The 15,837-nt window shown below is 35.7% G+C and overlaps 1 protein-coding gene across 11 annotated transcripts in view; it reads right to left on the reverse strand.

Annotated features, from left to right (window-relative positions):
• COL11A1 (collagen type XI alpha 1 chain) overlaps positions 1–15,837 on the reverse strand; it is a 130,603-nt gene that overhangs the window by 70,595 nt on the left and 44,171 nt on the right. For 3 of the 11 annotated variants that reach the window (XR_015805442.1, XM_088170069.1, XM_088170075.1), the window contains exons 6-19: positions 15,234–15,350; positions 14,814–14,963; positions 14,534–14,629; positions 12,128–12,373; positions 9,531–9,593; positions 8,938–8,979; positions 8,518–8,580; positions 6,937–7,011; positions 5,541–5,624; positions 5,320–5,376; positions 2,842–2,895; positions 1,367–1,420; positions 1,200–1,253; positions 570–623 (exon numbers count right to left, since the gene is read on the reverse strand). Coding sequence is in view for 10 of the 11 variants with exons in the window: in XM_088170069.1 (XP_088026195.1) it covers positions 570–623; positions 1,200–1,253; positions 1,367–1,420; positions 2,842–2,895; positions 5,320–5,376; positions 5,541–5,624; positions 6,937–7,011; positions 8,518–8,580; positions 8,938–8,979; positions 9,531–9,593; positions 12,128–12,373; positions 14,534–14,629; positions 14,814–14,963; positions 15,234–15,350 (1,209 nt within the window). In the remaining variant the exon portion in view is untranslated. The remainder of the gene's footprint in view (positions 1–569; positions 624–1,199; positions 1,254–1,366; positions 1,421–2,841; positions 2,896–5,319; positions 5,377–5,540; positions 5,625–6,936; positions 7,012–8,517; positions 8,581–8,937; positions 8,980–9,530; positions 9,594–12,127; positions 12,374–14,533; positions 14,630–14,813; positions 14,964–15,233; positions 15,351–15,837) is intronic. The other 8 variants (XM_014885208.2, XM_014885224.2, XM_088170071.1 and 5 more) reach the window with 8 other exon arrangements.

Below are 15,837 nucleotides of genomic sequence, written 5' to 3' on the forward strand. Positions count from 1 at the left end.
AAAGATGAAGTCTCATTTGTATGACAAAAGGAACAAGTGCTTTAGTTGTTTTAAATATTACTAAAAATTTTCCTAATTTATCTGATTGATTGTGACCTTTCTTTAAGCTGCAGTTGTTGAAAAAAGCCCCACTAAACAATTCAGTTTGTACATGAAATATTAATATTGCTTTTTTGGAGTAAGCTTCTAAGCATTTGGCATGCTCCGGATACACAAACTTCATGCTAATTTCTTTCTCTATTACTCTTTCCTTTCGAGCAACATCTAAAAGTCCAACAGGCAAATTCCTGAACTAAGAAAAATCAGAGCAAAACTTAGCTGAAGATGTGATCTAAATTCTTAAAATATATTTAAACAATGATTTATTTTTTTTGTCTATTGATTTGATATTACTCAAAAGTTTCATAAGTTTCATTGCCTGGTAGTACAGCTATTATTTGTAGAGTAAAAAGCTGGCATTCTGTTTTAACTTTCCCCTCAGTCCTTAGTGCTGTTCTTAATGAATAATGAATTATTTCTGGGACTCTATTAGTTTGGTGTTGTATAAATGTACATATTTTTCTTCTTACCCGGTTACCTTTGTCACCAGGGAGGCCAGGAAGACCATCAAATCCTCTGTCACCCTAGGAAAGAAATCACAGCTTTAGTAAATGACTGAAAATTGTCTGAATAAATAGTGCCTTTCCCCAAAAAGTTAATTTCTACCCTTTGCTTGGATGTAGCTTTGTTACTGAATGAAACACATGGGGCTGAGCATATAGATCAAATGCACAAAATTTCCTTCTACAAACTGTAGCAAGAGAAGATGCCACCACATCACTGTGCTGTAGTAATGCTATTTCTAAAAAGAATTTTCACATTGAAATGAAAAGCTTGATTCTAACTGCACTTTGCAGTTGCAAAACTGACTTTACTATTACTAATACTCTGCAACTAGAAACTGACTCAGAGAGAGAGAAATCATGCCCCAAGAACCAAGGTTTTTCTAAGTCAGACTACTAGGAATTACCATTAATTACCATATTTTAAATGGGTGATTCATTCTCAGCTCTTGCATCTGACCTAGCTATCTGAAACCTCAGTATTTTCACTTGAGAGAAGAATTTTGGGTTGGCCTGGATAAAACTGTGGTACTACAAAAAAATCTGTCTAGCCCATTCCAAGACTGAACTAAAGCCTCAGGTCTCATTATTATTTACCTTTGCACCAGGTTCTCCTGGCATTCCTCTGGCACCGTCTGCTCCAGGACGTCCCTGCAAAAACCCAAAGGGGCAAACATTCAAAACGTAATGGAATCAATTAATATTTAAATACATTTAAATAAAAGCTATTTACTCAGAGCAGAACTGCTCCATAGGCTACTTACCCTTTTGCCAGCTTTTCCACTTGGACCGGGGGCACCTTGGACACCACGAGGACCCTGAATTTAAAGAGGGTAATACTTAGAACTCCACTAATGTCAGCAAAAAGCTAGCAAAAAAACTCACCTCAAGAACAAGGTAAGATATTTTTTCTACACAAAGCTGCATTTTTTCCCCTAGGAGATGGGTTCTGGTTCCCAGATTCCTATTAGTTTTAAAAGTACATGGACATCCAAACTGTCCTTAGCACTATGAATTTTAACACTAGTTTTCATGAGATGGCACTATACATGGCAAAAGTCATCATTTTAACATGGAAGTTTCTTACATTCTTTTCATGGCTTTAAAGATCTCAGTCCTGTAGTTTGAAAGACCTTCCTTCTTTCACGCCAAAATTATTTTATTCCCATTACAATTATTTAGTGAAAACTAGAGAGTGCTAATTTCAGATATAAACACAAACATGAGTTGTGCTAGTAAAGAGCTCACATTCTGTCAGCTTTATACAACATGGGTTTAACTAGGGGGACCAAATCCCAGACTGAAAGAACATTTCACTTTCCAAACACATGTAACTTTCACTGACGCCTGTATGGGTGTAACTGTGGAAATTTTCTCACCATCCATCCAAATGCATTTTCAGGTGAAAAAATAGCAATGGTAAGGACAAGCCATCCAAAAATATTGTGTAGGAAAAGGAAAAAACATTAAAAATGTAAGTAAGCAAACTGAAAGACTGTACAACTGTTCAGAATGCTTTTTTATTTTCTTTTTTATTGTTTTATTTTTCTACTGCAAGTATCCAGGTGCAGTTTTAAGACAGGCACTTAGTAAAGCATCAAATCCATTATACTACTTGAGATCTGGCAAAATCATTGTTCTGGATTCTTATTTCATTATTTCTTTCACAATCTCCTTATTGCTTTTAGATTTAAACTGAAAGATTTCCATGTGTTTCAGTGCTCTTTGACATCACTGTGGAGAAGTTGATGTAATAGTAGGCTGAGAAGCAAAACATGCACTGATTCCTAAAGATTTTTTCCTCCTATGTCACATCTTTTTTGAAAATAGCCTGTTTAATTACTAACCAAATACAACCTCCTCAACCTTATGAGATCTGATAAGTCCAGAGCCCAAGGTCATCCAGTTGCAGACTAACATATCATTATTAAACAGAGAAAAGAACCTAAAGTTACAATATTAAAACATGTTTTCAACTGATGGCACTCTACATGTGATAAATGCTCTTTGTTATACAAAGATTGTTACTTTCCTATTTCAGAATGAACAATCAAGCTATTGATTTTAACTACAATTTTAATATTGATCAAGCTATTGAAATTATAGGATAGCATCATGAAGGATGCCTTTCTTCAGTTGCATGCAGGAAGCATATAATTGATTGATTTCTTCTAATTGATATGAATAAATTCTCTTAAAGATAAAACATGCTCAAACATAATAGGGAATATTATTGTACCTGGGGACCTGGTTCACCACTTTCACCTTTAGCACCTGCTGCTCCAGGTCCACCCTTGATAAAAAAAAAAAAAAAAAAAAACAACCATATTGTTTAAGTATATAAAAGACTCTTTAAATTAATAAGTTACTTTCTATTTCCATACTTTAATTACAGGGAGAAACAACAAATAATCTTTTATTCATCAGGAGGTGTGAATTCACCATTTGTATCTACAGACTTATCTACCTTGATTTATCATTGTGTAAACACTGGGCAGAAATATTTCTCTTACTAAAGAAAACTCCCAAGGATTTGAATGCAAAATGTGATTCTTTGTTCCACATTGGTATTTGAGAGCTATGTATGAACACAATAAGAACATAAGTAGTGCAATCAGAAGTGCACCCATTGTAGGGAATAAGACAGAGTGGAAAGCCACCTCTTTTTACCTTTATTTCTGTGTTGTACAGAAAATACCAGTCTGAGTTCAATCCAAAGATCAGTGTAGTCAATGAAAAATACCCTGTCTAATCTTGTAATGAACTTCAGTGATGTTTTAATCAAGTCCTTTGTGCACCTGGCCCTGAAGAAGTGGAGAATCTATATAACTACATCTCTTTATTATCATGAAATGATGATATAGATTTTAGGAGTAAATTTTAATCTTAAACAGGCCAAAACCAGATATTGATTCATACTGTACATGAAATCGGGGGCAGAAATAGTGAGAGTAAGTTAGAGGTCTCCCAAAAACAGACAAAATAAACCAAAACAATCTTGACATGCATACATAGAATACAGTTTTAGGGAAAGAAGGTACGGGAAGTTGTTACTATGTGCAAAAGAATAGTTGCATTTTTGACCTTTGAAACAGGTTGTGACCCAAAGTATGTATTTAATATAAAACAAATGTTGCAGATCATTGAAAACTGATAATCCTTCTAGTTAACACTGAAAGAAAAAAGTGATTGAATGGCTTGGCTTAGTGCTGAGTTTCACATCCTGGAGTGGTAAGATCCCCACTGACCTTGAAGGTATTAATTCAAGTCCTAAGCAAATTGAAAATCAGATCCCAAACTGGTACTGGCAGTGGAGGGAAGATTGGTTTTGGTTGGTGGTGGCTCTCTCTTGTGGTTTCTCTGACGTAACCTCTGCTTTTAATTAATGTAATTGATTACATTTACTATCTGTAGGTGAACATTGATTTTTTTATGCTATGTTAACTAAGCATGTAAACACCAGACTCAACTAATGCTAGACTTCCTCAGGTCTTTGACACTGCTGTGTTCAAGTTTGTTAGTACCTAATATGTTAGTAATGTACCTTATTTGTTAAAAATTATTTTAACAAAATGAAATTCATATAAAGAGTAAAAGCACCAAATTTTTCATTCTTAAGAGAAGCTGGGTAGAAAAACAATTTATAGACCAAAAAACTTGCTTTTGGAACTGTAGGCAAAAAATGTTTTTAAATCAAAAAGTTGGATTTCTAGAGCCTCCTGCTGGTTTAGAAGCAAAACTACTATTAATATTATTAATATTATTAATTTTGCATACAGAAATTAATGAAGGCTTTTAAACCATAAAAGCATGAGTATGAAGGCAGACTATACCTCTGCTAAAGGTATCCAACCCCCTGTCAGTATCATACCAGCCTTTACAAAGTCCTCCTTGCTTACAACAGTTCCAGAGTTTTGTCTGTACAGACTGAATGTTATCCTGCAGGTCTCTTGAATTAAATACATTGCTGGAAATAATGTACGAGTTTGTTATATAGACCAAATATTTGACTCTTGTTAAGTATTGCATACCTAATTGCAATGAATCAGGAGTCTGTGAGCCAGATTCTCTGCTTGGTAGCTACTATTTACTTTGGAGAAATTACTCTAGAAAAGAATTTCTCTTGTATAGATCTGCTTAAAAATACAAGTGTACACACTCCATAAAAATATTAAGATATTTTGACATCCACAGGGGTATTTCCAGATCATTTGGTGTTAGCAGTTGAGTCAAATTCAGGACTGAAATAAAAAAGTGTAATTCTTTTAGAAATCTTTGGCTTTTAATTGTTTATAGGAATGCCTCTTACAAACTTTTCAGATTTAGCTTACATATTGAGCAAAGGTGATTCTGCACACTCTCACTTTATTATCCCTTTCCGTAGAGTTTCATATTTACTACAACAAATTCTCATAGTAGTATTACAGAGATGATTGACTGTAGAGGCACATTGATGTAAAACTATTCACTAGTTTTGTAAGTCCAGCACTGGACTGCTCTGCCCAAACACCACAAAACCTACAATAAAATCTCTTTTAGTATTTAGGTTGCATTGCAGACCCTGGATAAGAACACAAACCATAGCTTTAATTCCTTAATATTAATTTCAAATGAGTACAAAATAAGTACAAATACAGAGGAGCAGGCAGGGCCAGAATGAAATACATGGGCTACATCACTGTGTTCTTAAACCTATGCTACTGTTTTGTCTACTTACCACAGGACCTGGTCTTCCAGTGAGTCCCATAGGACCAGGTGGACCTCTCATAGCAATCTGAGAAGACAAAAAGGCATTAGGTGTCAAGAAAACAACAACAGGTGTCAAGAAAAGGCTGCCAGCCAGCATAAAAATTCTATGCTAACAGTTTTAGAATGTATTAGCAAAGTGACTTCACCTGCAAGATATAAAACAAATTAGGTTTGGCTCCTTGTTCTCACCCTAGCTTGCTGAAGAATAGCTTGTGCTTGAGCTTCCTGAGCTGAGATCGTTGGGCCCTTCTCACCATCTCCACCAAAGCGGAACTGCAAGTACCAAAACAAGAAAAGGATTTAGAATTTATCAAATCTAAATCATATTTGCTACTTCCTGCAACGGTGCAAACCACTTCAAAGTCACAAGGTCACAGTCTTTAGTTCATTCTCCTAACTTCAGAGGATGGCTGCATGGAGGCCACTGCATCCAACATGAGTATGATGTCATTGGTGATAGCAACTGAAGTCTAAATTTAATCCGTTATGAGCAAATATTTTCTTGATTTCATAGGATTTTGATTTCCATTTGTTTGTTTGCTTGTTCATTTAAAAAAGAGGCCAAAATAGACTTTTACTTACCTGCAAAATGCCAATAAAAATATGTACCAAAATTAATTAATTCTCAGTACATTGGTAGCTACCCACATTAAAAGAGTAATTTAATTTAAGGCAGAGGCAAATTTGAAAAATGATTGGTATCTAAAATAAAAGAGTTTTGTGTAATTTCTGACAATTTCAAAATAAATTACTGAATACAATTTTAAGTGTTCATTCCTGTGCTCCTGCACTGTTATTGCTAATGAAACTGCTGTCAGCTTTGCCATGTTGCAGAAATGGTAGGCTGCAACAAGAACCACAGCTTTCCAAAGATACAGCACAAGCACACTGGGTATATCAGGGCCATGAATCTTGCACTGCTGACAACAGTTTGTCCAGTTTGTCTATGCCCAGAGTTGACACAGATCTTTTTCATCCATACACACATTTAGGAATAACTAATTCCAAGCACACAGTGCTTTCGTACCCCAGCGCTGCAAGATACTTTAACAGCTTTGGGCTTGTTCCTCCACCTGCTAAAACAGATGGTGTTTGCTTTGACTCCAGTGGGAGCAGAGCTGGCTATGTGCATGTATTTCTATTCAAAGGATGCACTGATTCTTCAAAGAGGACACTGAAGTCCGATTTGAAGTGTGGAATACCTAAAAATCTCCATGTCAATGAGACTTGAAAGCACACACGCCTGTTGGGAGTACACGTCCTCTGTACAACAGAAAACTCGTTGTTTTTTACATATAGGAGCAAAATATAGTTACTGTTAAAAATATAAGGTGCTTTTTTTCAGTGTCTGTAATTGACTCGTGTAGGTTCCAATCTGTCAGCCATGCAGGAGCTAAAGCATATGGTTGTTTTGAGGGAAAAAATGTACCATATATATGAATTTCAAATGCTTACACCATAAAACAAATTCTGTATCATTTACTCATTCCACAGACAAAATTAGATGAAGAAAGAAAATACCTATACATTTCTTAGAAGACACTTCCAGTTTTTGTAGGCTGCCTACCCTGTAACCATAACTTACCGGCAACATTAACATGGTACCTGGGGGACCGGCTAAACCATCAGCACCAGGAAGACCAGGGCGACCAGGTGGACCCTTAGAGAATAAAGAGATGAGACAAAAAAGGTGAGGGGAAAAAAATACTAAAGTAAGAGAAACCTTTTGAGTCACTTACATAAATTTACACTCATAGAATGGCTTGAAAAACACCTTGAAGATGTAGTTTCAACCTCCCTGCCATGGGCAGGGACACCTTTCACTAGACCAGGTAGCTCAAAGCCCCATCCAGCCCTGCTTTGAACATTTCCAGGAGTGGTGCAGCCATCTGGGCAACCTGTTACAGGGCCTCACTACTGTCAGCATAAGGAATTTCTTCCCCATATCTAATCTAAACCTGCTCTCTTTCCATTTAAAAACCTTCCCCTTTGTCCTGTCACTATGGGCCCTTGTAAAAAGTTTCTCTCCACTTCTCTTGCAGCCTTCCCCCACAGCTCAGCCTGTCTTCATACAAGAGGCACACAAGAGTGGCAGAGGGGCAGAACCAGCTCACTTGACTTGCTGCTCATGCTTCTTTCATGCAGCCAGGATACGGTTGGCTGCAAGTGTGTGTTAGTGGGTCATGTCAAGCTCCTTGTCCACCAACACCCCCAAGTCCTTCTCTGCAGGGCTGCTCTCAATCCATTCTCCTCCCAGCCTAATTGCTGCAATTATACATTTGTGTCGTGTCTGCTCCGTGACAGGCACATGACGTGCTTAGTCAAGAATTTCCTTATGATGAATTCAGTAAGCAGACAGTTACAAAACTAAGTTCTATTGGTAGTTATTCCATTACTAGGTGTTAAAATTCCCATTTTATAAGTTCAAATTCTGGAATATTTAAGTAATCTACAGGACAGAAATATGAAAGAAGTGTGGATGCTGACTTACTTTGTTGGGATTTTACTGATGGCATCTTCTCCACATCTTGCATATAAAAATACAGCATGAACATGCTGGATTCACCAGTAAACTATCTCTCATAAAACACAGGAAAGTCTTTTAGTAGCATATTTTCCTCAAATAAGTATTTTTAGGCTGTTTTAAAATCGTGTTGGTGGAGGCAGTAAGAAAAGGCTTATGAGAATGTCAAGATTAAAATAGCTTAAATTTTAACTTGTTTCATGACTGGATTGGTTTCTCAAGCCACATATTATTTAATATGGCCAATAAATTCTTCCAAGATCATATAAATATTATCCATCACTTTCAAAAGTCCCATGTTTTGATTCTGAAAAGCTTGTTTTTCTCTATATTTGTACATATTATAGCTGAAGCTATACTGATTTGTATCTATTACTTTAGTATATTTTTAAACACATCGAAACAGAAAAATACTAAGAAAACAAAACTTAAACATTTTCCTGTATTTACAGCACATATTTCTAGCACTAAAAAAATGTTAGTCCAGATTCTCAGCTGATTTGCTTAGCTGAATGAATCAGCCTCAGTTCTGCTGAAGTTTCTAACCTCTGGATCTATTTCAGATCAGGATCTAATTCACCCTTGTAGCAATTAGTGCAAGACATCCCATGAATTCGTGGGATAATCTGTTTGTTGACTTACCCTTTCACCAGGGTCGCCTGGAGGACCAACAGGACCTTGTAAACCTGGGGGACCTGTAAGACCCTATAGAAAATAAATGACATAATTATGCTGAATGCTTGCAGACTTTTAAACTATTTTTTTCTCTGGGAAGTTATGATGAACACATATTTGGATAAAATAATTTATAAGGCAGCATATCGTTTTTTCTTACAAAGATTTATAGTCAATGTTCAAAACTTAGATTTTCATGTGCCATCAGCTTGTAGCCTGCTGTCACTTAAAATGCTAGAGATGACCCTTTTCTATTCTTTTTTAAAAGTCCTAAATCTGACATACTTTTGGGAACTATAAGAAGACTAATATTGTATTAACTCGTGAATAGAAAAGCACAGTGGATAAATCAAATGCAATAAGGGAAACAGTGATTAATCTACTTACAGCAGGTCCTCTTGGTCCCGGTGGCCCTTCAATGAGCATACCCTAGGGGTGGATGGAACACAACATTACATTTATTATTTTGTAGAAAAACAAAAAATCTTTTTAGCTGAACTACTAAAGTTAACATTTCTTAGTGTTTTGATAAACTCTTACAGGAATCTTTCTACAGTTACTAGAATGAGAATTGAATTGTTGTGTGGCATTAAAAATGAGAAGACTTCCTTGCCCTTGCTGAAACCTGTAGTGATGTTACCTGTGCCTAAGCTGAAAGTTATCAGGGTAGATCTGTTCAAGATGTAGGTACTAGATGGCCTGAAGATCAGATCAATGATCTGTTTTCCTCTGCACAGGATTCTATTTTTTTTTGAGGAACATGTGGTTAGTCCTTCATGTAACCAAAGGAGTAGCTGGAACTGTTGGTAATCACTTTATACCATCCACATTACAGAGATCATTTCAGAGATCATGGATAATGTGGATGCTGTCATCCTATCATAAACAACAACGCTTGATAATGGTGCATTAACATATATATTAATACAGAATATATGTTATATAGTGCTACTGAAAAACTCCCTGGAATCTGTACTTACGGGTTCAATCACAGCTGGTTCTCCCTTTTGGCCTTTTTCTCCATAGGCCCCGTGTCCTGTCACCTGGCCAGTAAAAACAACCCCAAAAACGAAAGTAAGTAGAAGGTCTAAGGACCTGGTACAATAAAGAATTGCAGCAACCTGTAACTGAAAGCTAAAGCTGGAATTGGTCTGTACTATAAAAATACATCACAGGTACAAACCATATAAATCAAAAAGACTTAATACATGAGAAATGGAAAATGCAAAAACTGTATGCATATTTTCTCCATTATTGGATATTGTCAATTTGTACTTTTTGAATGAGATGTGCATCCCATGAGTGCTTATCCCATGCTTTACATTAGAGCTTTGAAATTAGAATCTAGAACTTCTGTGTGCAAGTCACAACACTGCTTCTTAGTTGATTGGAAATAGTCTCAGCAATTGAAAATGATTCTTCATGGCTTTATGAATTAAGCAGCCTAAAGATGGAAAGAAAGATCCCTTGGTCCAATATGGTCCAATACCTTTCAAGCTCCTAATTTCATTTATGAGACATTTACAACATGTAAAGTAACCTGAGAAGGGTCTCTGATTTCATGGCATAAAAGAGAAAGGAGATAAGTGGCACTGTGGACATTGAAGAATATTTCACAGAAAACCAGTGATGCCTCGTCACTACCTGAATTAGCAACAGCTGCCAAATTCTTTGAGAACCAGCTCTGGGGGAAGGTAACAGAAGTACCTAAACAATATGTCAATAACACATACTAATGGAAGAAATAGATTCAAGTTTCAAACAAAGAAAAAGGAACTGATTTTCTTTTAAACCATGGGATAACGTATTTTTTCTTCAGAAATATCTCTCTTGATCACTAACATACCCACTAGAAATTAAGTTCTGACCAGCTTAAAATTTAAAATGCCTTTTTTTAAATTTCAGTAGAGTGATTCAACATTTACTCTAAAATAGCCGGGGATCAGTAAGAATAGTAAGGATAATGTTATAGTATTTCAATATGAAATTTTTGGAATGGAAAAACAGATTCACAGACTGTGCATTTTGCACTGATTTATAAAAGCATAGATCTCACTAGTAATGATGTTCATAAACCCATTGGTAGTTCATAAAAATCAAGTAGCAAGAGGTATAGAAAATCATGTTTTATTAGATTAACATAAATTACTTGTAAAAAAATGACATCACGGTCTCCATCTTTGGAAATGTTTCCAGTTTTTGAAAGTTCCCAGATACTGAGTACTTTCCATCTTTCCTTTTTTTTATCATAGATAGAAGTTCAGTTATTCTAAATATGTCCATATGCCAAAGGAGAATGACATATCTCTGGTTCAGCAGATGAGAACTGTAATAAAGCTTGCACAGACCAGAGCCTGTGTTCTAATTCAAGATTCCTGACTCCTTCAGCTTTGTATTAAGGCATTTTAAGTTGAAATTTACACCAGGGGATAGAGTCTACACAGTCATTTGCTTAATGCAGGCACAAATGGTGCCTTATGGGCTCTTTTCTTCACAGATAATCTGACCTTTTCTGTGTCATTCTGCCATAGTGTCCCCACCTGGGCTAGAAGGAAAAGAGTACACTTGTATCACATTGCACAGATAGGGATCATTAAAAAATACAATGACCCCAACAGGGATTAGAAAGGAGCAGTAAATGAAATAAAGAAGGATGGGTTTCAAGGTTGGCAGGGAAAAGCAACCTCACAGCATTTGCTGTTATTTCTTGGATCCTTTGTAAATTGAAGCTCTAACTTTGTGAGGAGAAAATAAAGATAAGACAGCAAATAGTGCAAACAAAATTCTCTTTTTCTACTATATTCAGGGTCTTCCTAATAAAAAAATCCAAATGGGAATTTTTTTCCTTCATCTTAGTCATATTAGTCTTCTTTGCAGCTTCCAAAGCTGGTCAATTGGTAAACAAGGATTTTGGCACAACTAAAGGAAAGTTAAAGCCTTGCTGTTTAGCCTATGATTAAGTCAGAGGGAAAGAGAGCTATAAAACTCAGAATGAAGAGCATGATTCACAGGATCCACCATGTCACCCTATCTTTCTTTATATATACCTAGCTGTTAAATCACTTCTGCAAGAGCATAAACCTGTCACCATTGACTAAGCTTATTTTCATGAAAGGGTGCAGGCCTTAACCTTCCCACTCATGAATCTTCTTGGAAAGCAGCAAAAGCCATAGGATTCTAGACACTTATATGCATTTCAATTTCTTAAGGTAATCATATGAAAATATTAATTAGAGCACGTGTACCTGCATTAGAACTTATTTCCAGCTTTAGCTCTAGTTTAGAAAAAAATTTAAAACTTTAAATTTTATAATTCCACCTCCTCCCTCCTTTCTCTCCCATCTTCCACCCCCCCTTACTCCCTTCAGCAAATGAGACAAGAAACTTACATGATAAAAATAAAAAGATCAAGATTACTAGAACAAGAGGATGGCCTTGATCCAAAGGCTATGGAAATGAGAACATATCTAATATGTACAAAGAGCTCTGGATCAGGGTCTGTGCAATTCTGAGACTATGTAATTATAAAATAATTGCTAAATTAGATTAATCTGCATTATGCCTCCAGTCAACTTACGCTTGTTTCTGTGATATCGGTCTCTGCAGGAACACCTGGACCAAACTCCTCATTAGTGGAATCAGTTGGTTTCTCTTCATATTCTTTATATTCATAAAAATCATATTCTCCTAAATCTCCATCTACCAGCAGATCAGATTCACTGAGGTCTACTCCTCTGCTTCCATATTCAGTTGCCTCAGTTTTTTTATCATAATCCTCTCCAGTTATGTATTCTTCAGCAAATACTTCTTCAACAGGATTTTGCTATTCGTATCAGTAGCAAAGATTTGGGAATAGGAGGAATATGTGGGTTATTGTTAGTAAAGCAATGTAAGCATACGCTGATCCACCATGATCACTTGTCAAAAGAAGAAAGAACAGTAGAACTACAGCATATTGTCTTTTAATTAGAGTCTGAAGGAATGGAAGCTCAGCCTTTCAGAGTAATTAAAAGATCTTTGTATAAGTAGTACAAAGAAGTAATGTTTTCATACGCTTTGGTTTTTTATTTCCAAAACCACTGAATTCAATATATGCAGTATGATGTGTACTGCTTGCGTAATGTTACTTTAGTGCCAAATATAGCTGAATTTCACTGCTTGGTTTCACTCTTACAAGCATTCATGAATGAACATATGCAATGAGCAGTGAATAAATTCAGATCTTTTTACAATAGCAATGTGGAGGAGGTGCAAGCATCACTTTAGTTAAGCCCAGCCGTTTACCTTATTTTCTGTCTATAAATACCAATGCTGAGCTAAACTTCTTTTATCATGTTAATGATTTTGAAGTTTATTTATCAGTAAAAGTCATGACTTGTTGTGTGTCATGGTAAGTTACATATTTTTTGTCTAAGTTCCACCAGTACAATTCAGATTAATTTTAAGATTTCTGAAATCTAAGCTTTCATCTTAAAGTATGTAAGCTGTCAAACCAAGCAAACAACTTAAAAGCACTAAAGCAGTTTAAAAGAATGCTATATTTGAGATGTACAAAACCATTTGTGAAATAAAGGAGGATTGCTTTATTCTATTACAGAGGTCTTCTGATAATTTTGCATACAGGATAATTTTGAAAGAAATTGAAGTTCAGATATTGCTACTATGAAATGATCAGACAATATGAGGTAGTATGAAAATATTCAGAAGCTAATCAACATCCAGTGTAATTAAAAAATTTTGATCTGATAATGACATTGAAATATATTGCAATTAAAATAGAAGGCTGGATTCTGATTTAACACTTGCATTAGTTACAGGAGCATCACTTCTACCTTATAGCTGGAATAAACACAGATCAGAACCAATTCTAAGGCAAATTTTATCTTTCTGAAGAAGTGCTCTCACAAGGAGAGCATTTAGCACTTTGAATCTACCTCATTACAGCTATACTATTGTGCAATTGGCTTAGAATTGCCCAGGAAATTGAATGATTTAGATACTTTTGTTGATCAATTTGTGAGAAGTGAACATGAGACTGAACACAAGAATGCTTTACAGCAAAATGAGTAAAACATACCTTAATTCACCTTTACCTTCCAAGATACATAGGAGGAAAACCACAGAACAAATGGGAACTCTTTTTCTCTTTTCAAATATTCAGGGGAAAGGGGTGAGGGGGAGTTTTGTACATCTTTCAAGCAACAATCTTAATTTTGAAAGGAAAAGGTAAAAGAAAAATGAGAACAATGTTTCTTAAAATCCGCCATCATTTTTCTAACGCTTGTGTTAATTAATATGCAAACATATTAATCAACACTGGTTTAGGTGCAGTAATTTTAATAAAATAATGTTTAGAGCTGTTATTGTGACTTTCTAGAAATATTCTTTCTAACATAAGTCAAAATAATAATTATATCTTTTCTGACAGTTCAAATTATAGTGTTTCTTTTGAATAGAACAAGTGACAATCATGAAATTTGGTTTTATTAGCTGAAGAACTATGAAAAGGAAACAATGGCTTCTGACTCAACTTCCATATGCTGCTATGGTGGCAGCCATTCTTTGTGTTGTGTTAGGCTCTTTCATGCTGCACCTTAAAAATAACAGGAAAAATTGGAGATTCTCCTCCTTATAGCATCAGGAGGACAATGTCTAATAACTAACCTGGTTTGTGCCAGACTTAGCTCCATTCACATCCACACTGAAAGCAGCAACACCACATTCCCACACCATATATCACTGAATTATTTCCAGAATCATGAACTCTGCAGGCTAAAGACTCGGCAGATCTCTACAGAATTAATGGGAGTTCTGCCCAAGAAAATAGTAGTTTCTGATACTGGCTGAGAAAGCATAAAATCACATTAAGTGTTGATAGAGTTTGTATCTTTTACGTAGAAATCCATCCTTTTAAAATTCCTTTTTAATTCTTTTAATGAATGACACCTGGTGTGACAGGTATTTTCTTGAGAGTCCTTATTACCTCATTTGCTTCAGTAGTTCTGAAGGGAGCTTCTGTCTGGGGCCCATAGTCATTTTCAGCTATGCTATAATCTTGAAATCCATCAATAACATTGGCCTAGTATGGAAAAGAAAAAAAGTATTAAAAAAAATCACGTATGAAAAATTCAAGAGGTATTGCTGTTATTCAGGTTATGGTATTAGCCAAATGTATTCATCTAGTGGGGTTAGGTAATTTTTTTCTTATTATCAAAGATCTTCCAGTCTTGGTCTGGGAAAGATCTTGATTATTTCTTGGCTACCTTTACCCCTAGTTTGCCTTTTGCTGCTGCTTGATAACTTTTCTTCTTCTTGGATGCATATTTTTCAGTTTTTTTTGTTGTGGCCTTTTGAGGTTTGTCCTTTGAGCTAGCGGCCACTGTCCTCTTCTTTTTGACCATGGCTTTCTTTTTCTGCAAACGTTATGAAAGATGCAATGGGAAAACATAAATAAAATGAAAAGGAAATTGAGAAAGGGTGAATGAAAGAAGGGTAACCAAATACAAGATGAATGCTGTCAGCCGTGAGACCTTCCATCTCTAACTGAAAGCAAGGGTTACAGCTATAAAGTAAAGAAATGAGTGAGAGGAAAGCATTAAGCTTATATACAAAGACACAAATTGACAAACCATGTGGTAGGGGACAGCTGGACACCACACAACAAACAGATCAGATTCTGTTACCTCTGTTTGTGCTACTGTCTCTTCGAACAGTGGGAGTCCCTCTGTTACAGAATCAGTTTCTTTATAATCTGCATCCCCATACTCATAGTCATATTCGATAAAATCTTCTGGTGTGTACTACATTGCAAATGGAAAAATATCAGGCATTCCCATGTTAGAGGTAGCAAACTAGATTAGCAATACTGGAAAGTATCTTCACCTTTACTTAGGAATAAAGTTTAACAAAATTAAGGCAGTATGAACAATTCAATGTAATTATTCATTTGGGGAAAAAAACCTCACAACTTCTTATTTCTTTCAAAGCACAGTAAAAAAGTAGTAAAAAAGTAAATAGTAATGCCAGGAAAAAACCTCTCTTTTATTGGACTGCAAAGAAGAATCAAGTATAATTTTGACTGCTGGGAGCATTAACAGATCTTTGTGAAACCTTATCTTTATTTAACCTTTACGTTTCAAATCATACCTCTTTTACCTGTATTTTTTTTTCAGGTGACCAGAAGAGCAGAGATGCCAATATCTGACAGGAATAAATAATTTCAGATACAGGAAAGAGGCCACAGCTCACAAGGAAACATAGCTATCTTCCTCTTGTTTGATGTCGAGT

The sequence above is a fragment of the Sturnus vulgaris genome, chromosome 9 (genome assembly GCF_052056855.1).
Source record: "Sturnus vulgaris isolate bStuVul1 chromosome 9, bStuVul1.hap1, whole genome shotgun sequence".
NCBI classification, from domain to species: domain Eukaryota; kingdom Metazoa; phylum Chordata; class Aves; order Passeriformes; family Sturnidae; genus Sturnus; species Sturnus vulgaris.